The 23419-nt window shown below is 37.9% G+C and overlaps 1 protein-coding gene across 1 annotated transcript in view; it reads right to left on the bottom strand.

Annotated features, from left to right (window-relative positions):
• The window catches only part of LOC150105829 (serine/threonine-protein kinase/endoribonuclease IRE2-like), a 185405-nt gene that overhangs the window by 76676 nt on the left and 85310 nt on the right, over positions 1–23419 (bottom strand). Inside the window, exon 4 of the mRNA XM_090394573.1 lies at positions 10591–10708. Within this exon, the coding sequence (XP_090250699.1) occupies positions 10591–10708 (118 nt within the window). The remainder of the gene's footprint in view (positions 1–10590; positions 10709–23419) is intronic.

Raw genomic sequence — 23419 nt, 5'->3', positions numbered from 1 at the left:
CATAGCTCATATGCAATGCATAGCGTGTATTCTCAAATCACCTACTCAACTCGGCCCTCCCCCCTCCCAAGATTAAATCTTGAGTGCTCTGCCCCCTCCAAGATTAAATCCTGAGTGCGCCACTGGATGTCACACATATCACTCCTTGTTGCAATATGCTGTATAGCCTCTCTCACAGCCTAATTCATTAATATGCAGATCTTTTATATATGATGTCCTATTTGCTCAGATCTGGTCACCTAGTTTTCAATGTGATGTGGAGACATAGGAGAGGAGTCTAGAGATGAGTGACTAAGAAAATACCAGGAGTTTGGAATGCTGGCTATGGAGAGAGGTTGAAGAGATGTGGATTGCACAGTTTGGTGGATAGCAGGAAGAGAGGTGATAGAGATGTTTAAGTTAGTGAGAGGGTTTTATCAGATTAATCCATAGGAGATTATCAAAAGAGTAGAAGGTGAGAGGGGGAAGAACCAGAGGTCATTCCTGGAAGTTATGTAAAAGTGTGGTGAAGAAGGGTGTGAGGAGTAGATTTTTTACATGGAGAATTGCCAGTGAATGGAATGCATGCATTGCCAGAATGTGTTGTTAATGCAATGAATGTTAAGCACTTTAAGATTCTATATGATAAATATGTTGTCAGTTGAATGACCTCCCACGATGAGTCTGTCAACTCCATGGAGGGTGTAATAATAATAATAATAATAATAATAATAAATTAAAGATACCAAGAAATTATATACTTAGTTCAATCCTTTATCCAAGTGTAAGCTAAGACTTCAGATCGGTTGTCTTAGTATCCCATAATGAATGTATAATACTATGCATTATAGGAAGGGTCACTACCCAGACCAGTTTTCAGGATTAAAAAAATTGAGGAAGAACTTGGAGAACAAGCTGGTTACAGGCCAGTAGCACACTCAGGATTTGATCTTGGGGTGGGGGGGGCGAGTTGAGTAGACGATTTGAGAATACACACTACGCATCGCATACGACCTGTGACTGAGCATCTGCAATGATCACTAATTCATAAGTAGTATAGAAATAGAAGACACGACACAACATAAATAAAAAAATCAATTTTAATTAGAAAAAAAATTTTGGAAAACTTTCTAGTGTTTTTTCCTTTTTCTTTTGAGGGAGCCAGGGCCCCTTGGCACCCTTCCCCCCTCTGGATGTGCCACTGCTACAGGCTGAACAGGTGTTGTCAAGATCAGATTTTCACTCTATGACAAGTAAGTGGTGGAGACATCATAGGAATATGAATAGACATCATGAGGTGATTTGATGTAAAATCAGGGGGTATAACAAGGATGCACACTATCTCCACTCTTACACCTCATCTGTATAGGTTACATTATAAAAGAAAGTGGCATTAAACCTCATATCAAAATTGGAAATTTTAATCTCATCTCTGTACTTTATATCCTCCTGGTTAGTCAAGTAGTTAGCATATCCACTTTCCATAACCAACAGAGTGCAGGTTCGAATTTTGCCATAGGCCTGAATGTTTGTGACTGACTTAAAATAGGTAGCGGATAAATTTTATCACAAAGTATGAGACCAGCATCCCACTCACTGGAGGCAGGAAATGTCTTGAGAAAGTTCCATGTTCAGTCTTGAGAGCAGGGTTTCTGGATTCTGTAAGAATTAAAAAATATATATAAAATTAATAAGAACAGAAAAAAAAACCTCCTTCATAATACTAATGTATTTGAAGTTTACAACGTTTTGTGAGTGGAAGCCACATAAAAAAATAAGATATAAATACATACATACAGTAAGGCTCAGCTCACAATTTAATAATTCTTATTAACAATGTATGATGGGTGTTCTTGTAATCTTTTCTTCACAAAATATCCAGTTTGTCTAAAGTAAAAAAAAAGGTGAAGTCACAAGAAACTTGGTAGACACCAGAAGGAGGCAGAGGAGATCATTTATCTTTAGAAAATGGGAACCAAGAGAAGAGTTTGATGAAAGGAATAAATGTAGCCACTAGATTGTATTTTTTAAGGATTCCTGTGATTGGTTCAGAGATGTCAGAAAAGTATAGCATTGGAACCTTTTCCTATGGATGTTTGAGGCAGGCTTGTAAGAATCAAAAACACGTTGCATAGTCCCTTATGAGAAGCCATTCAGTTGCATTTTGCTTGATATCCAGAAGTTCTTGCTTTAGTTGTTGTGGTTTACAGCATATAATATGAGCATGATGCAACAGAGTTTTTATGATTCCAGTTTTTTTTTAGAGCAATGGTGAGCCGATTGCTGTTGTATGTAGTGTCCAGTGAAGTAAAGCTCTACAATCTCTAATATGCAACAGCCATTTCATTATTGCAAAAGCCAACAAACGGAAAGCTACTGTCATCATGGACTCCTCAGAATACAAAAGAAAAATATCTCTCTTACTATGCGACAGATCCACTTACCAGGAACTTGTTCACAATCCCACTAAGAGCCAACTGAGAAAGCTAAACTCACTACTAGATGAAGTCACCAGTGTTGATGGATACTGGAGAAAATTTAAGACCTATTTTGCTCAGCATCCTAGCCTCTATGGTCTGATCAAGATCCATAAAGAGGGCATACCCTCATCTTGCATGCACTTTGTATGGCTCATGAGTATGCCAATCACCTTTTTTTTAATATTGCCTCCACAATGTTCTTTTTTCTTTTTCTTTTTTTTGGAACTCTTGGTTTATATCTCTAATCATTCACTTAAACACAACTTGGTTTTTCCTCCTGACCAGTAGTGCACTCAGGATTTAATCTTGGGGGGGGGGCGAGTTGAGTAGACGATTTGAGAATACACACTATGCGTCGCATATGACCTATGACTGAGCATCTGCAATGATCGCTAATTCATAAGCAGCATAGAAATAGAAGACACGACACGACATAAATAAAAAAATAAGTTTTAATTAGAAAAAGATTTTTGAAAAATTTTCTAGTGTTTTTTTTTCCCCTTTTTCTTTTGGGGAGCCAAGGCCTTTTGGTATATTCCTTGGTATATTGTATACCAAGGAGTATACAATATACCTTGTTCCTGTGGTGTTAGTTACATTGGTCAGACCTCTAGAAGCTTCGAGATATTTCAGGCCTTTCTTCGCACTTTGCTACTACCAACCATCTTAATGAGTGGGATAAGAGTCATATACCCTATATAGAAGAGAACTACCATACCAGAACCTTCAAGGAAGCTGCTATAGTCACACATTCAACAGGAAACCTAAATAAGAATCAAGGTATAATCCTACCTGATATTTGGAAAACTTTAATTAGATCACTAAACACTAAAGAAATCAACTTTCACACCAATTACATTATGTCTCTCAATCAATAAATCATGTACCTGCAACACGCATATTGTCTCACGCACAGTACTAATTTTGTATGAATTAGCTGTCAGTAAAAACCTACTCTGTTACCTTCATATCGCTTACCAATTGTATCCCTGAATATGCCAATAGCAAAAATTGGTGAAACTAGTCGGATAATAAATATTACTCACTTGACTAACATTCCTAAGAAATGAGTTATAGTTTCTAATACAAGTAGTCAAGAAAAAAATTACACAAGAAAAACATTTATTTAGGTACAATTTTTAGTAAAGATGCAAATTAAATGTGGAAATAGACAACAGAAATTAAACATGCTGGTATGATGAGAAGTCAACTTAATGAATGTATATAGAATAAGAAAAAAATTAGCCCAAAACAGTAAACTAGCTTTGGTTAAAGATAAAACTGCAGTCTTTAGTCTTTGGATCAAAGACTAAAGACTGCAGTTATAGGAGTTCTATGAAAAATTAGGGGAATGAAAAGATAGCACCAGTGGCAAAATCATATTAAAAATGAAGCTATTAGGAAGAAACTTAGCATTCAAGGATGTGTGAGCAGAGTTAATGTGAGATGGAATGCCACTTAAACATTGGAAAATATTTAATTGACATACCATCTGGAAAAAGGATTGGAAAAAGAATGGTTAATGAAACAGATGAATGAACAGGACAAGTTTCACAGGAATGGAAGGAAGGCAAGATTGTGTCATAAGGGAAGTGAAAAGACTCAATCTTCATATTGGAGAATCTGTGTGTGTCAGGTGTTGTGGTTAAAGTTGGAGAAGTTAGTGAAGGCCAGGATCCAGATCTAGATCTTGGTCCTGAGAAGGAATATCATGTTTTAGTGATCAGCTTACTTATTACAATAAGGTGATAGGTGCAGTGGTCAAGGAAGATGCATATATACAGTGGTATACTTGGACTTTGAAAGGTTTTTGACAAATTGCCAAAGGTAAGTTAATAGCTGAACTCAAATGAATGGGGTGGGAGAATCACCAACATGAACTAGTTTTCTTTAATGACTTAAAACATTCCTATACTGGAATGTTTTACTGGAATTAGTGGAATCTTCCTTACTGGAATCTTCTGTGAAATCAGAGGCAAAAGTAATCTTATAAGTCTCAAGTAGAGCACCTACTGGAAACTTCTTGCCAATCAAAAATTTGATTGTTTTAAGGAAACGTGTGTACTGGACACATTTATAGATACTTATTTTTATTACATTAAAAATTTTATTAAAAAATTATGATATATTTCATCAATGTAACATGGTATCAGCAGGGAGAAAGTCTGGTACTATATTCAAAAAAACATGACTCTTCTTATGATTCATGTTTTGAATGTAACTACTGTATTCAATAACTGAATAAAATTGACTCAATTATTTTATTTAACATTTTATTAAACTGAATAAAAATGTATTCAAATACTGAATGAAAATTATTCATTCAATTTTTATATATTTATATTTATATATATATTTAGCATTTATATATATAATATAATGTTTATAAAGCATTTATACATATTTGTTCAGTTTAGTAGTTCCTCAGCAGTAAGTGAATGATGGCGGCCCCAGCTCCAAATACAAATGTTACCAAGCCCTCTACCATTTAAGGATTCTATTTTGAGTAACATAATAAAGGATTTTGTGGCATGCAGTGCTTGCAGTATGTATGCATCCTGGGAGTTGGATATATTGCGGGTGAGAGAGGGGAGGAGTGCGTATATGTGCAAAATGTAGGCAATGGGAGGAATTTAATGAATTAGATATTTTGATAACTGACTTAGTTGCATCACAGATGGCAAATGAATGTCGGGAGACAACTAGTGTGATAGGAGAGAATGACGAGCGAAATATGAATGAAAAAAATAAGAGTCGGGAGTGTGGAAGGCTTGAATGACTATGAAGTTTTGAGATGGTCTTAACTGGGAGAATAAATGGCGAGTACGAGTGACTAACTTGCAGAGAGAGAGATTGATGAGCTGAAAGAGAAGGTGGAATGTCTCGGAACGAGAAGAGAAGTATGAAAGATGAGATTAGGCAAATGGAAGAGATGAATGCAAGGCAAATCAGAGTAGGAGTGAGAGCAAGTTATGGGAATGATAGAAAAGGAGAGAACAGAAACAGTAGAAGAGAGGAGAATGAAAACAGTCAGAGAGAGAAAATGAGAAGAATGCAAGGGAGTACTGGAAGTAGGGATACAGTGATGCCAGGATAGCAGGTAAGTAGGAGAACACAGAGAGAAAGGATTAGAGGAGAGAAAGTGAGGGATGCAGGTGAGCAATCAAGGAACAGAGTGGTAAAAAGTGTGATGTATGGAGACTCGATGATCATGGTGTGCAAGACAGGATGCCAGAGGAGGGACGATAGAAAGTGTGGCTATGGCAATTAAGAGTGGTGAGAGGATGGACGAAATGATTGTGATGGTGGGCACAAATGACTTGAGAGGCAATATAAATTGGGTGGCGAGAGATATGAGATTCTTGCTTGAGGTTGTACAAAAGAAAACACAGAGAGGAAAGATTGTGTGTGTGTGTGTGTGTGTGTGTGTGTGTGTGTGTGTGTGTGTGTGTGTGTGTGTGTGTGTGTGTGTGTGTGTGTGTGTGTGTGTGTGTTGCCCAGGTATGATAGTGATGAGCTGAGTAGAAGAGCAGTAATACTGAACAGCATAATAGCCAGAATGTTTCAGAAGAGAGGATTGGAATATGTGGATGCTTGGAGGGCATTTGAGGACAGAATGGAACTGTATGCGAGAGACTGCTTGCATTTGAATGAGGAAGGACAAAGGGATCTGGAGAGATTGCTGTTTTCTGAACAAGTCAGTGTGTCAATGCTGTCATTAATTCTCAGGATGGATGGTATCAAGGGTGACCTCTTGTGGGAATGGGTACCTGGGAGAAGGGGGATGACATTGGGTAACACTGAGTCCAGTGGTATGTATAGGGAATAATGATAGGTACAGAAGCAGTGACATCTTTATGCTTTATACTAATGCCAGAAGTATCTGAAAAAAAGAAGACGAATTAATGATCACTTATGTCTTAGAGGACATAAGTGATGACTTATGTCCTCTAAGAGTAGAGGCTTTTATAATGGAGGCAGTGACACTAATTGTTTTGTAAGCATATGGTGTGAGGTAGAAGTGGCCAAGACAGGATATTTAGTAGGGTGTTGCTACAAACCAAGGAGCATAGAGGATGGGGAGCAGGAGATGTTTAGGCAACTGAGCTTGGCAAGTGCAAGAAGAATGACTGTTATGGGATATTTTAACTATAGCAGTATAAGCTGGGAAGAGGAAAATGCATGTAGTAATAAGGGAATGGAATTTCTAGAATTCTTGAGGGACAAATGTTTTAGGCAACATGACAAACAATATCAAACAGGAACTGCAGGTGAAAAAGAGATTATGGAAGAGATATAAGGAGAGGGATGGGGAGTAGATGCACGAATAAAATAAGACGCAGGCCAGGAGATTGACTGGAATGGCGAGGAAGGCAAAACTGGAATATGAGAAGAGATTGGCATTAAGACCAAAGAAAATCCTATGGAATTTTTTTGGCCAGTAGGAGGAGAAATGATTGTTGAAGAATGACATTGTGGGATAAAGATGAAAGCGTGTTCCAAATACTGCGTACTCTGGATGTCAGTAAAGCTGTGGGTCTGAAGGGTATTTCACCATGAGTTTTGAGAGAATGTGCTAAAGAACTGACAGCTCCGTTGACCTGGCTCTTCAATAAAAGTTTGGCTGTGGGAGAGGTACCCAAGGAATGGAAGGAAGGTAAGACAGTGCCATTGCATAAGGGCAGTAACAGACTAGAAGTGTTTAATTATAGGCCAGTTTTTGTGTGTCATCAGTAGTTGTTAAGGTCTTGAACAAATTAGTGAGGGACTATATACAACATTAAAAGGAGCAACTACTGAAGATATAAATAGAAGGAAACAGCTGGCTTATTCAACTTTCAACCAACTTAGAAATATTTGGAAAAACAAGAATTTGTCTATAAAAACTAAAATGAGAATATTTAACTCAAATGTAAAGGCAATACTAATGTATGGATCAGAAACGTGGATGTCAAACAAAAAGATAGTTAACAATGTCCAGGTCTTCCTAAACAAGTGTTTAAGAATAATACTGGGAATATATTGGCCAAAACAATGTCAAATGAAGAACTATGGTAAAGATGGCAAACCAGCAACTCATGTTGCAACAGATACGTGAAAGGAAATGGAAATGGTTGGGGCATGTGTTGAGGAAAGAAGATAAAATAATAGTAAAACAGGCTCTAGATTGGAACCCTGTGGAATTGGAACATGGATTGAATGTTCCAATTCCACATTCTTTTCCATGTTCCAATCTAGTTGGAACATGGAAAAGAATAATATTGAAAGAAATAACAAATATTAATAAAAACTGGAACCAAATAAAAGCAGTAGCAAAAAACAGAGTCTGGTAGAAAATGGTGATGGAAGACCTATGCTCCCAGGTGGAGTGAAGAGGATTAAGTAAGTATATACAGCATTGGGCAGATGAGGGCAATGTTATCTGTGAGAATCAAAATGGATTTGTTAAGGGGTGCTCTTGCTTTAGTAATATGATTGCCTTTTATAATAAAGTGACAAGAGCAGTTGATGAGGGAAAGGCATATACTGCCATTTTTTTGGATTTTGCAAAGGCATTTGACAGGGTGCCACATGATAAGCTGATATTTAAGTTGCATTATTATTATTATTATTATTATTCCTGACACCTCCAAGGAGTCCGAAGACTCATCGGGAGGACACCTACAACTGTCTCAACCACTACACCGAACTCTACTATGAATCAACGCCATCTACCACCCACCTCCACCACAACTGGTATTCTATGTCTGTAAATTGCGTGTGTTCTGAAGGGCGGATTTGCCTGTATGCGGGATGAAAAACCCGAGTTTCCGGGAGAAAAAAACCCTGCTACTGCCGTCTGAGATTGGCTAACTCACCTTCGATTGAAAATCATCCAGATAAAGATTCCCCCCGTCACGACGAGAATCGAACTTATGTTGGGTTAGTCAACTGAATTCAGGATTGGCTGTCTGATAGGTATCAGAGAGTACTGTATGGTAGGGCAATATCAAGGAAGCAGAAGGCTATAAGTGGGGTTCCACAGGGCTCAGTACTGGGACCTGTATTGTTCAACCTTTATATTAATGACATTGTCGATGAATTGCAAGGGAATATTCAGTTGTTTGCGGATGATGTGAAGCTGGGAAGGGTTATCAGCAATAGTGCAGATGTGGCAGCCCTGCAAGAGGATTTGAATAAATTAGACAGATGGGAAAATGAATGGGGTTTCAGATTAATGCAGCAAAATGTAGTCTTGAAGTTTGGGATCCATTGATGGGAGGCTTTAAAAGTCTCCCGATGAGACCACGCTTGGACTATTGTTCTCAAATTTGGTTCCCAGGATTTAAAGGGAATAAATTAACTGTGGCAAGGGTACAGAGGCAGATAACAAAGATGGTTTCAAGACTGTACAATATCAGTTATGAGGTTCGGCTGAGGGAATGTGGACTGCAGAGTTTGGTGAACAGAAAAAGGAGAAGTGATATGATCAAGACTTTTAAACTGTTGAGAGGCAGTTACAGGGTGGACATTGGGGAGTTCTTTCGCTTGTCAGAACAGCGAGAAGGAGCAATGACAAGAGGCCATCCCTGGAAGTAACGAAATTAGACTGTGAGCAAGAGTGTGAGGAGTAGTTTCTTTGCGTGGAGGGTGGTTGAACCATGGAATGCATTACCTGAGAGAGAGAGAGTGGTTTGAGCAAGAACAGTCAATGTGTTCAAGGAGTGGTATGATAGACTTTGTGTTTCCTAAGAAGGATCTCCTACAATGAGTCTCTTGACTCCATGGAGGCCTGAATAATAATAATAATTCCAAAGCACCTGTGTTCCTCAGTGGAAGTGGCATGTGCTGTTCATGGTGCTAGACTGCCCACAGAAAGAGCATCGTAAGTTCAATCCTAGTTATAGACTAGAGGAACTTTTATTAAGTCTTTTTTTTTTTTTTTTTTTTTTTTTTTTTTTTTTTATCGGTTCCCGAGTTAGTCTACCGATAAAAAAAATTTTCTTGAGTTTATGGGTTTTCATCCCATAAACTCAAGAAAATTGACCATAAAACTCGCGCTGTTTTCAGACAATACACATAATGTTAGAATTAGGGACTGTGAGATGGCGGCACTTGTGTCTCCTCTCTTCACCGAATGCCATGTATAATTAGAGATAGTCTTGGGCCAGCTACCTCTGATTGGCTACCAGTGGGGATTGAACTGCATACTTAATCTCCAAAAGTTAGACAGGACTAAAATGACCTCGCTTACTCCCTATAGGGGAATAATAGGCATTGGCTGATTTTTAATATTATTCCATACTTTTTTATTTATTACTTTTTATTTCTGCACCCCAGTATTGTATCAATATAATGCGAAAAACATTTAGTCTTAACATTAAGTATATTCAGCATTTCATACTTAATGAGGGAAAAAAAAAAAAAAAAAAATATCAGCCTATTTTTATAAACAAACTTTTATTCCACTACTTATGTGTATTTCTAAAGTGTAGTAAGTTTTTTTGTTGTTGGATCCTTGACAAGAAATTATATTCTAGTTTTCATTCTTTAAGTGTTAGTAATAAGCAAACAAAAGTTTGCTTATTACTATCCAGACTAGTTGTGATCTGTACTGAGATCTTTTCCAGTGAAGAGACTTCAGTATAGGTCACAGCTGCCACCAGTATCTCCTAGACCTTCAAAAGTCTAGGAGATACTGGTAGTTTAATCCATGGCAGAAATCAAATTTCAGTCATATTTCAAAGTCATTTTTATACTTGAATATGGAAATATGATTTCTTCCATTGATTTACCTTTCAGTATATCGATGATCTAGTTTTCACTGATAAGACCCCATTAAAGGTCATAACCAGTGAAAGTGTGACTCTTCCCATAATGCACAGTGATATACATATCCAAAAGGAAGAGCACCATACATTATGGGATATTTGATGTAAAGCAATTCCCTGTATATATGATTAGGCAAGTAACAAAGATACTTTACAATCAAACTTGTTGCTCATACTCAGGTAAAAGGTGAAAACAAGAGTGTAATTTATTGACAAGTATACTTAACATATCTCAATAATTAAAAAAAAGTTTCAATATCTTAAAAACTAGCTATCATAATAAAACCTTCAATAATCATATTTCATCAATAGTCTTATACCTGCTATTTGTTTATGTTTCTCAGTCTTCACTAGTCCTACTATAAGTGGTACAACATCCAGAAGACCAAAATCTGTGACCTTCACTTGAATGTCAAAGTTGATCATAATGTTGTTAGGCTATAATAATAGATAAATAAATAAAAAAATACTAAAAAAATTTAATTACCAGAAACTGAGAGATGCCAAAATAGGAAAAAACTATTTATGATTTGGATGCACATCTAGTTTTGTCTTCTAGTTTTTTTCTATTTTGGTATCTCTGGAGTTCCAGTCATTAAATTTCTTAAATTATGCCATATAGATGAGTAAATTCATTGCATCAAAAAATAAATAAATAAAATAAAATAAAAATATATAATAATAATAATAATAATAATAATAATAATATATATATAGGGTGATTCCACACCTATCATAAATTTGAATGGTATATATCCTACCATTCCTTCACCCAAGTATAGATATATTCTCCCAATATGGACTGGGTCACCATGGGAGTAGTAGACCCAAAACCTCCTGCAATGGGAGAGGCTTTCACCCTACAGTGGGTAGAAAAATAGGCTGTTCATCATCATCATCATCATATATCCTACATCTCAAAAGGATCCATATATTCCTGAATTTCTGAGATACAGTCCTTTGTAGTGGCAGCACAAATGCCAACAAACTGCAATGAAGTCATAAGACAAAATGTCCTTGGTAATTGGCAAAAAATAAATAAATAAATAAATAAATAAATGAATAAATAATGACAATAAAAGTGTTCAAATGGCTCTTGTTGCCAGGTATGAAGCAGACATTAAGACATCTCACTACTGACAACCCTTGCTTAAAAGTTTTTGGCTGGCATCTGATGACACTACATATATGTTCAACATATATTCCTGCAGTTTATCAACATTCCCCATTGGGATAGATTATGCCAAGATTTCAAGTGGCACCAGAAAAAAAAAAAATCTACAGGATTTAGGTCAGCTGAGATGAAGAAAGCATTATAATTGGCACACTTTAACCAATCCAACTTTTAGGAATCCTTTCATCAAGATACCTTCAGGACTCACAGCTGAAATGTGGCAGAGTTCCATGATGCAAGACCCATATGTTCATCCTCCATGCCATCAAGGCACATAGTAGAAGATGTTTTCTACTAGTTACTGCAAAAAAAGTCATGGTACAAAGCTTCTGTAAGTCTATTTGGCAAAACATGTTATATTAATATCTTCTCCAAAGATACCTGTCCACACATTGATGAAAAATTGCTGCTAATGTCTTGATTGAGTAACTATATGTAACTATTTTGATTGGCCCTCATGTGATAGTTGTGATAATTGAAAATACTATATAAGAGAGAAAGCACATAAGAGAGAAATTACTGTTCCTGCATATACTGTTGTAAAAGCTACTGAAAGAATATCAATCAATGATGAATGATGACTGCCTGGTAAACGTGTTTAAACCCCAATCTCAGCTAAATCCAATCATATAACAGATGAGAGATACTCCAGTTTCTTCCACTGCAATCTTCTATGTACTAGTGAATTTTGTATTACTAGAAGTAATCATCAGTCCATTCAGTCAAATGAACTCAAAACTAGAAACATGAGAGGCTCACCCTAGAAAACACAATCTATCATACCACTCCTTGAACCTATTGACTATTCATGATCTCACCACTCTATCAGACAATGCATTCCACAATTCAACCAACCTCCATGAAAAGAAACCACTCTTTACCCTCTTACTTCCAACTTCCTTTCATAACTTCCATAGATGGCCCTTTGTTCTCGTTCCTTCTCCTGGTTCCACCAAACGAAACAACTCTCTCAGTGTCAACCCTGTAACTACCTCTCAACAGTTTTAAAGTCTCAATCATATCACCTCTCCTTCTGTGTACCAAACTCTTCAGTCTACATTCCCTCAGCCCATCCTCATAAATAACATTGAACAGTCCTGATATCATCTTTGCTGCAACTTAAATATCAGCTTATCATGTGGCGCACCCTGTCAAATATCTTTGTAAAATCAAAAAAAAAAAAAAAACTTGGCAGAATATGCCTTTCCCTCATCAACAGTTCTTGTCATTTTATTATAAAAGGCAATCATATTACTAAAACGAGAGTGCTCTTTAACAAATCCATGCTGACTCCCACAGATAACATTATCCTCATCTGCCCAATGCTGTAAATGATCCCTCAATAATTTCTCCAAAATCTTAACAGCTACTGATGAAATTACAAACTGGTCTATTTGACACTTCCATTCTACTACCCTCATTATATAATGGCACTATCTGGTTACAGGAAACGTGGCCTCACCACTCCTTTGGCACCTTTCTCGTGGCCAGACTCATTGAAAAGCCAAAGATAATGATGGACAGAGTTGAAGTATTATTGGGCATATTGCAAATCTTGGTACAATAGCTCAACAGTTACTTCTTCATCATCATCATCATCAAATTCCTGGTATATACCCTCAAGGGGGTGTACAGGATATGATAGTACTACATAAAAAATTTACATCATTACTAACTTCCTATCTACAGTTTTCCTCCAAATCAGTCTGTTACCTGTCAAGACTCCAATATTATCAGGTCTTTATTTCTGTCTTCTAAGGCACTTTTTACTGTATCAATCCACCTATATCCCTCGATGAGTCTTTTGACTCCTTGGAGGCCTGAATAATAATAATAATAATAATATATCTTAGTCTTCCTCTGGGTCTTTTTCCTGCCAACCTGGCAGAGAACATTTGTTTTGCTAATCTTTCCTATTCCATTCTGCATACCACCTGAGATTAGCTCTGCTAATGCATTCCTGGATGCTGACAATATCAAGTTCTTTCCTAATATCCTAATTTTTAATATGATATTGCCATTGATGTGATCTGTTCATGCCAGTAATCATTCTCAGGACTCTCATATCTGTGGTCTCTAGTCTTTGGTCAAGTGTTTTACTTCTAACCCAGCTCTCAGATCCATAAGTTAAAATTGGTTTGATCACTGTCTTGCATGTAAAAAGGTTTTTTTACCTTGGGTATACTATACTATATATTAAAGATACCAAGTAATTTTATAAACTCGGTTTTAATTCTTTTTCCCAAGTAAGCAAATAGACAAGTAAGTCAAGTTTGCACCTGAACATAGTTCAGGTCTGAGGCAACTCGTGGTAAAGGTGGAGTAAGCTCTGATTACTTTCCTTGGTATTTCCCCTAATGCAAAGCACATCCCCTTGCAGAGATGTATGATGCTATGCATTAAAGGCAAGGGCCACTATCCAGACCGGTTTCGACCTTTATTGAACTCTTGTCAGTGGGAGCCAGACCCAAAAAATGCCAAGGTTGAAGTAATGCAGAGCTTATAAATTTTACCTAAACAAGTTGCCACAAGGTGCTTTGACCTTATTAAATAAAAATCTCAGGATGAGAGAAAGATGTAGAAAGTTTTTTACCTTGGGTATACTATACTACATGTTAAAGATACCAAGTAATTTTATAAACTTGGTTTTAATCCTTTTTCCCAAGTAACCAAACAGACAAGTAAATCAAGTTTGCACCTGAATATAGTTTAGGTCTGTGGCAAGTCGTGGTAAAACTTATAAGAATGATAATGTTATATCATTGTGCTAATGACAGGAATAGGCATTATGATAGAAATGGTTATGAGGAGAGAACGATTTTGACTTTGTGTTCATCTAGTTATGACCCATCAAATGTGTGCAAAGATGTCTATGTGTATAAGGCACTAGAGAAGAAGAGAGACCTGCAAGTTGTCCAACTGTGTCATGCAGACTGCAGAAAAGAGTATACAAAAGAACATACAGATAGATTATTATTCTATACATGAATGCTAGGAGTATCAGAAACAAAGGGGGAAGAGTTTGTTGCCTTGATCAATATGTTGGGACCTCAGATTGTAGGCGTTAGTAAGACCTGGCTATCAGAATCAGACATACTACTAGATATTGAGTATAAAGGGTACAATATTTTTAGGAAGTATAGACAGGATAGGAGAGGAGGGAGGGGGGGGGGGGCATGCTGCTAATGATATAGGATGACCTGAATCCAGTTTGTGCTGAGATGTATGATTGTGGTATTCGTAACAATATTTCATGTGGCAGTGAATTTGAAGTCATCTGATGTGAAGTGGAATCTAACAAGATCAACTACATAGTGAAGTGTTGTTACAGACCTGGTGGATCTGTTGCTAAAGATGAAGAAATGCAACACCAAATAGAGACGATGGGCACGAAAAGAGTAATCATAATGATTGATTGATTTCATCCATCCCTTTAGGATAGGTAGAGTCCCCTAATGAGAGATTTACAATGAATTTAATCCAGCCAGTTCTTCACTCCTTGCTGTATCCCCTAAGGGCAATCAATAATCATGATGACTGTAATCCGTATGTGTTTATTGGGCCAGTTTGGTTGTTCTGGGTGAGGAAAAACCCAAGTTTCTTGGTGAAAAAAAACCCCTACCACCATATGAGAGCAACTAACTCATCTTTTGCTGAAAGAGACCAGGTAAAGATTCCTCACATCAATGATGGAAATTGAACGCATGTCTTTCTGACCAAAGGGCTTTGTCTACACTGACTGAGCTATGGAGGTGCTAATCATAATGGGAGTCTTGGATTATTCAAATATTGATTGGTAGCAGTAAAATCTCATGAGAAGAATGAAACTGAATTTATTGAGCTGTTGCGATACAACTTGCGTAAGCAGCATGTGACAAAAGAAACTCAAGGTTAAAGAGTGTTAGATTTGATTATAGCGTTAGAGGTGTTTCAGTTAAAAACAGCTATTCTGCCTCTGTTGATGACAGTGTTCATGCAGTACTCACTTGGGAAGTGACTAAGTTTATGAATGTGACATTCAGAAAAGATTACATGAACTGCAAAGCTGGAAATTATGACCAACTGAGGAGTATACTGAGTTTACGGAATGGTATCGGTTGCTAGATGGGAAGAATATCAACAGTGCATGGGAAGTATTTAAATGATGCACTATCAGAATGTGTCCTGAGAGTTCAAAGAATAAGTAGGATAGGAGTCAAATGGATGTCTATTCTTATTAAGCAAGAGATTCATAGATGATGTGGAAGGAATATTGTGTGCATAAGGATGACGTCTGTTATGAAAATTATAAGCAGCAGACTACAACAATCACAATCGTTGTATGAAAAGCTAAGTCTGAGTATGAAGAGAAACTGGCTCTGTAAGCTAAAAGACCCAACAAGAATTATATTGATAAGTTGCAAGTAAAAGAAAGAATGAATATGAAAGAAAAACTTTTCTAAATGCACATGACATGAGGGTTACAGATGCAGAAGAGGTTGTTCAACTAATGAGTGCCAATTTCGCTAAAAGCTATTAACCTGGTGTATGCAACATTGAGTTCACTGCTACCTCTTCATTGAATGAAGAAACTCAGGTGTATGAAGAGGAGATATTAGAGCTGCTGCACAAACTGATTATGGATTCAGCAACAGGGACTGATGAGATATCAGCATGGGTGCTAAAAGAGTTTTCAGCTGAACTGGCTATTCCTTTGACCAGACTATATAATTTAAGTCTCAGAACAGGGAAGATTCTGCAGGAATGGAAAGAATATATGGTAATCCCATTGCACAAAGGTGGTGCAAAGACCAATGTATCCAACTATCAATCAATCAGTATCTCAGGGAGTGGCAGTGAAGATATCAGAAAAATTGGTTAAGGTTCACATTCAGAAATGGGTTGAGAGTGAATCTCTACTTTGAAATGAACAACATGGGTCTACTAAGGATAGGTAATGTTTTAGCAACTTCTCACATTCTATAACAATGTTACCATTGAACTAGACAAGGGGAATGGATACAACATGATATTTTTGGATTTTGCTAAAGCTTTTGACAGAATACAGCATGGTAGACTGTTGCATAAATTGGAGAAAATGGGTTTGGGTTATAGAATATTAGCATGGATAAGAGGATGGCTGACTGACATATCAAAAAGTAGTATACGGGGGATGTGAGTCTGCAAGGTTTTGGGAATCCAAAGCATTGTTGTCTTGGCTTGCACATCCTCTGAGACACTTCACAAGTGCAGCAATAGGCAGCCTCCTAAGGGCAATTCCTGGACACCTTCGGGGTGACTGACTGGCCTGCTACGCTATTCCTCCCTTCCAGGGTTAGCAGCCCTGGTAGGGTTAAGTTTCCTCACTTGCATTAACTCATCAGATGAGGGTTCTGACTCTTATAGGCCAGAGCCAGGAAACTCGTCAAGTGTGAATCCAGATGTATGTTTCTTGTTTGGAGGTGATCCTGCCACCCGTCCCAGTGGCGTCCTCAGGAAGACAGTTAAAAGAAAGCTCTGCAAGGACTGTCATCAACTCATTTATTCAAGTTCTCATCATGCTTGTTCCAGTGGTCAAGGAGTTCCCAATCTAAGACACTTCGTATGTCAGGTCTGCGATCGTGCATTCTCCACTGCAGTCAGCCTTGGCGTGCATCGCACCTCGAAACATCCAGCCGAAGCCAACACTGCAATAAGAACAGAGCGCATCAAAGCACGTTGGACTGCTGAAGAAGAAGAAAAGATTCTAATCTCTCATAAGATCGAGTTGACAGCTCCAGGGATAAAGAAAATCAATGAGGCTTTATTTAAAGTGTTCTCATCAAGATCTTTGGATGCCATCAAGTGTCATAGATGGAAAGCCAGTTACAAAACCTTAGTTCAAGAACTGGCAGCCCATCTACCACAGGTAGGGACAGGTAATATCTCCGTATCTCCCCTCTCTGCCTCTCCATCTTCCAGCCACCATCCTGCTGTTGAAGAAGAGGCTTTGATTCTCAGACTGATATCATCTCTTGAGGATCTTCCTCTTTCAGAATATAACCATCAAATTCTTAAATCTCTCATCCAGACTCACCTTCTGGGAATGGATATCACAGATCAGTTAAATGACTACCTCCATGCTGAATTCTCCGAACACTTGATGCCTCGTCAACAGCCTACTTCTCTTTCTACAATGGCTTTGTTAAATAGGAAGCAGAGGAAGAGGGCCTATGCAGGCCCTCTATAAAAAGAATAGAGAGCAACGTGTCAAAACCATCCTGTATGGTGCTTCCCCTCCACCTCTAGCAGACTTATATGATGATTTTGATAAATTCTGGAGTACAGTCTTTTCTGCTCCACCTCCACACTTCCCTGATGATGATGATGATGACCAACCTACGATATTGAGGTCCATTCCTGCCCTTCAAATATACCATCCTGTCTCCATCCAAGAGATTAAAGCAGCTCTTCCATCCAATTTCTCTGCCTCCAGTTCTGATGGCTTTCCTGCGTCTAGACTTCAGAAGGTGCCATTCAAGATTCTTCAAGACTTATTGAACATTCTCCTTTCCAGTAAAGCAATACTACCATACCTACGTGCTTCAAGAACTATCTTCATTTCTAAGAAAGAAACTTCAAGCTGTGCATCAGACTTTAGACCTATTACCATCTCCCCCTGTGAAACTTAGACTCTACCATAAAATTTTAGTTAAATGACTTCAGTCACATGTACAGCATGATTATAGACAGAGAACTTTTGTCCCTTCAGACGGCTGTGCCGAGAATATATATATCTTCTTTCTTCTCTTCTCTCTGATTCCTGCCGCCGCTTTAAGCCCGTATATATGGCGTTGCTGGACATCTAAAAGGTCTTTGATAGCGTCTCCCTTCCTGCTCTCCTTTGAGCGCTGTCTATTGCTGGATGTCCAGAATCCTTTCTTTCTTTCCTATGTTATGGAGCTATACTTAGGTAAGTCCATCACTATCAATACATGGTCCCATGCGACTTCTATTCCCACAGTGCAGGGCATTCACCAGGGTGATCCTCTATCTCCCCTTTTCTTTAACTGCATCATAGATGAGTTTCTTCACTCTCTTCCTAGCCATATAGGCTACTCTCTAGGCACTTCTTCCTTTAATGCTATGGCCTTTGCAGATGATCTTATTCTCATAGCCTCTACTAAGGTAGGCTTGCAGGAACTCCTTGACCAGGCAGTTGACTTTTTCTCTATTCAAGGCCTTTCTATTAATGTAGAGAAGTCCTGCATTTTAGCTCTTATCCCCTTCAGTCGTGACAAGAAGCTTAAGGTTGAGACTATAGAGTTTTCCCTGCATGGGAGGCCATTGCATGTTTTGACCATCCTGGAAGAGTGAGATATCTCGGTATCATGTTCACCCCAAAGGGAAGGTCTTCTGTTCCTTCTATTCTAGAAGCTGTGATTGCTTCTTTGAGGAAAGCTCCTCTCAAGCCCCAGCAAAGACTGTTTCTCCTTTCCCACTATCTCCTACCTCACTTTTACCACAAATTGGTGCTTGGTATCTCGGTACTGTCTTGAATAGACAGGGCTATCCGTTCAGCCATGAGATCATGGCTCCGACTGCCGCCTGACACTCCTACTGCATATTTCCATGCGAGGGTGAAGGATGGTGGACTCAGGGTTCCATCACTTAGATGGCTGATCCCATGCCTGCAGCTGTCCAGAATCATGAATTTACAACTATCTTCTTCCCCTATCTGCAGAGAAGCTTTCTATAGCCCATTGATACAAGCAGAGTGGGCATCTCTGCTGCACTGTTCTGTAGATGGTGCTTCTTTAGAAGAGTCATATCTGGTGCCTCCCCAGCATGATTGGGTAGGAGATGGCACCAGACTCCTCCCTGGATTCGAGTATATTGACCTGATTAGGATGAGGATCAATGCCCTGCCCACTCGAGCCTGCACAGCTCGATGGAGTAGTGACGACTCAAACTGTAGGGCTGGCTGCCACTACAGTGAGACATTGTCTCATATAGCCCAGTGTTGCTTCTGCACACATGGGGTCTGCGTGTGAAGGCATGACGCCGAGGTCTCCATTCTGAACAACCGCTTTAAGAACAAAGGTTGGGTGACCGCGGTGGAACCATATTATAGGACCTCTGCAGGTTTGCATAAGCCAGACTTAGTGATTAAAAGAGATGGTGACATTTGGGTTGTTGATGCCCAGGTTGTGGGAACAGGGCACCCACTAGCCTATAGCCATAATAATAAAGTAAATTATTATAAAAATAACCAAGATCTAGTTAGTAAGATACGGGAAGAATATGGGGCAACCCCAAGGTTTACCAGCGCCACCATCTCTTTACATGGCGTATGGAGCACAGATAGTTATATGGACTTAAAACAGCTTGGGCTTACACAGAAGGATATAAAAGTTCCTTCCTTGAGGGCCCCACAGGACACACTGGTGGCATGGAGTTGCCACCAGCGAATGACTACAATGATAACTAGAACAGGCATAGGGTAAAACACTTGTAAAGGCTTAGGCCTATATATCAAGTCTGGACAAGATGTCTGGACATGATGTAAGGGTAGTACAAAGATTAATAAAAAAAATAAAAAATAAAAAATAATAATAAAAAACAGCAAGTGGTGTACCACAAGGATCAGTGCTTGGTCCACCGTTATTCAATTTGTATATTAATGATATTGAGAAGGATTTGACAAGCGACATACAGCTATTTGCTGATGATGCAAAGATAGGTAGGGTAATCAGAAATGCTGTTGGTATGTAGTACTTGCCGAATGATTTGAACAGGCTGGAATTGTGGGTATGGGAAAATGAATGTCATTTTGATGTCAGTAAATGCAAAGTCATGCACTTTGTCATGATCAGATATCCAATATCGTATTATATTGCATATCCGATATTATATTATATTGGATAGTTGTATTTGCAATTTTAGCAAAGATTGCAAATACAACTCAAAAGATACGTGGAATGACTAACTGGCTTACAGATTTAATAAGAAAGCTAAAATCCATGCACTCGTTGACTCCAAGATTGTATGGCGTTTCTAAAATACATAAAGAAGGTACACCATTATGTCCAATAGTTGATGGAATCTATTCTCCAACATACCAACTGTCTAAATATCTAGCCAAAATTTTACAACAACACATTCACAACTCTGATACTTATATCAAAAACTCACAACATTTTATTGAGAAATTAAAAAACATCCCTATCTCTGATGATGATATACTAGTGTTATATATTTTCTGATATATATATATATTTGCTCTTCCTTAATTATTTTACTTCCCTTATGGATTTACCTCTCTACTTTAACTACAAGACATACAAAATTTCCCTTACTCTAGTATCTATATCACTTCTTACATGTTAATTCTATAAGGAAAGTAAATTCTATATCTCTAGCCGATTCCTAATTTTTCTCATGTGCTTACCTTGACTGTTAAAGGTTATTCCTTGCTAAAAGAAACGAATCCTCTAATTTCTTTCTGGGGCTGTCTCCTCTTCAGATATTGACAAATTTTTTTTTTTAATGCTGCACCAGCCAATATCTTAGAATAGAGTGGACTCTTATTCAGGGAGACTTTTCCAGACCATTGGTGCTCATAGGTGAATAAATTTAGAGCTTAAACCCATAAATTAAATGCTCTACTGTGGCTAAGTTAATTCTGGTTTGCAGTCGTAACCTCTATAACAACATGTTATACCTTTCTTTCAATTCCCCCCCCCCCCCTGCTATGGTTCAGATTAATGAGTGGTAGTTTTGGTTCATATCACAGGCAAAACTCAGGTATAAAAGAAAAAACATATTTATTGGAATCTAAAGACATAATATACACTTAGACCAATCTCACTTTCAATTAGTTCAATGACATGCTAAATCAAACTGATTAATACTCTTAATATATGAGCAATAAATCCTTCTCTTAAGTTAAAGATTTAACACACATAATATACACATTATACACTTCTAATCAATATTCTACCTGCTATGTTAGTCTTGCATATTAAACTAGTCACAATCATCTATAATCATTCCAAACAATTTGTCTTATGGACATTAGCCACTGCTAAATAATCACTTAAAGTTCCTAAATACTGTCCATATTTGATTATTACACTACAATTATCTTTCCCTTTTTCCGACTGGGTAATTATACAACAAAATCTGTACTTTACCATTTCTTGGGGCAGGATCTCCAGGTCCATCTGAACTGTCCTTGTTTGTTTGAATTACCTCTGGATACTTCCATAAGCCTGTGTCCATGTGGTGGGTCACTATGGTCATCAGATTAAACTATGCTCTACACTTGGCGTTTTTTCCTTTGTCTATTCTCGATCTGTTTCGGGCCATCCTCGTTTCTAGCTGCCGGTTCATAATATACGTCTGCGATAGTTTCCGTCGGAACTTTCAGCGAAGGCAGCATATGCCGACATCTCACGCTTTAGCACCGGCAGAAATTCAGACATCGTAGAGAAAAGTGCACCGTCCGATATTGTACTATTGCCAAGAGACACTGTCAGTAACTTCCGGTCCACGGGAGAAGTCGAATCATCATCATCCAATAAGCAAAAAAAAAGCCCTGAGAAAGGGGTGCAAACCCTTTTTATTCTCCCTTCCTTCCCCCCTCTTTAGCATCCTCTTACTAGCTGCGATAGCGCCCTCTTACTACTTTCTGCAATCTTTTCCCGCCTGCTACTTTCTTTGTCTGCGGCAACTTCGGCACATCACGAGATCATAGCAGCGTCTTCCAGGAAACGAATGTGCATCGCTTCCGAGATTGCCAATGCTTTAGGCTTGACCATGATCTTTGGACTATTGTTTACATCTAATTTACCCATTCATTGTATACATGATGCATTCATATAATACTAATTTATACACAAAGTTCTTTACATGGTCTTACAATTCTATTAAAAGAAGGTAATTCTATTTCCATTTACAGTTAGTACTTTATTTCTTCTGCTCGAGTACAAGTTTTTTCACTCAGCTGATTTTTCTGACTTGTTAAATCCTGAATGAATTGTTTCTTTAATAAAGTGCTTCATTCAGGATGTAACACTAGCTAGCCTTGACGTCACATTTCTGTTTACAAACATTCCAGTTAAGGAAGTCATCAATTTCTTAGGCAACTTGTTCCAAAGACACATCACTAAGTTGTTCAATTATTGTTTAACTTCGAACAATTTTGTTTGGCAAAAAACCGTCTACAAACAACTTATCGGATTAGCCATGGGTAGCCCCCCCTCTCTCCTTCTTGTGCTGACTTATTCATGGAAGACCTAGAAGACAAAATCTTATCTCAAATTACCCCAAAACCTACAATTTCATACAGATACGTAGATGACATCTTTATCATTTGGAATCATAAGAAAGAAGAGCTAATGGAATATCTCAACAAAATCAATCGTTTCCACCATACTATCAAATTCACATTAGAAATTGAAAAAGATGAAAAACTTCCATTCCTAGACATCCTAATAAAGAAACAAACCAATAACTGTATCAACCTGTCTGTGTATAGAAAACTTATGAATATTGGATGTTACCTCCTATTCAACTCATCACATCATATATCCCAGAAACTTAGCATTATCCATATGCTTAAGAAAAGACCTATACAGTATACCACAAACCAAGATGACTTACAAGAAGAATTAACTACAATATCCAGAGAGCTATCCTTAAATGGTTATCCTAAAAGACTCATCAACAAGATTCTCTTTTCAGATATACCACAAAGACAACGTGATGACACCAAATACATCAGCACTGTAATTATTCCATTTGTTAGCACCATTTCCAAAAAATTGGCTATCGTTCTAAAACCACACAATATTAGAATAACATTCAAGCCAGTCAACACTATTCAGAAATTTTTAAGATCACCAAAAGATCCTCATCCGGTATACAAGTACTCTGGAGTATACAATATACCTTGTTCCTGTGGTGTTAGTTACATTGGTCAGACCTCTAGAAGGTTCGAAACGAGACAGAAG

Source organism: Typopeltis vanoorti, chromosome 6 (assembly GCF_054136105.1).
Source record: "Typopeltis vanoorti isolate ZY-2024b chromosome 6, IOZ_Tvanoo_1.0, whole genome shotgun sequence".
NCBI lineage: Eukaryota > Metazoa > Arthropoda > Arachnida > Uropygi > Thelyphonidae > Typopeltis > Typopeltis vanoorti.
This window is presented reverse-complemented; position numbering and strand designations above follow the sequence as displayed.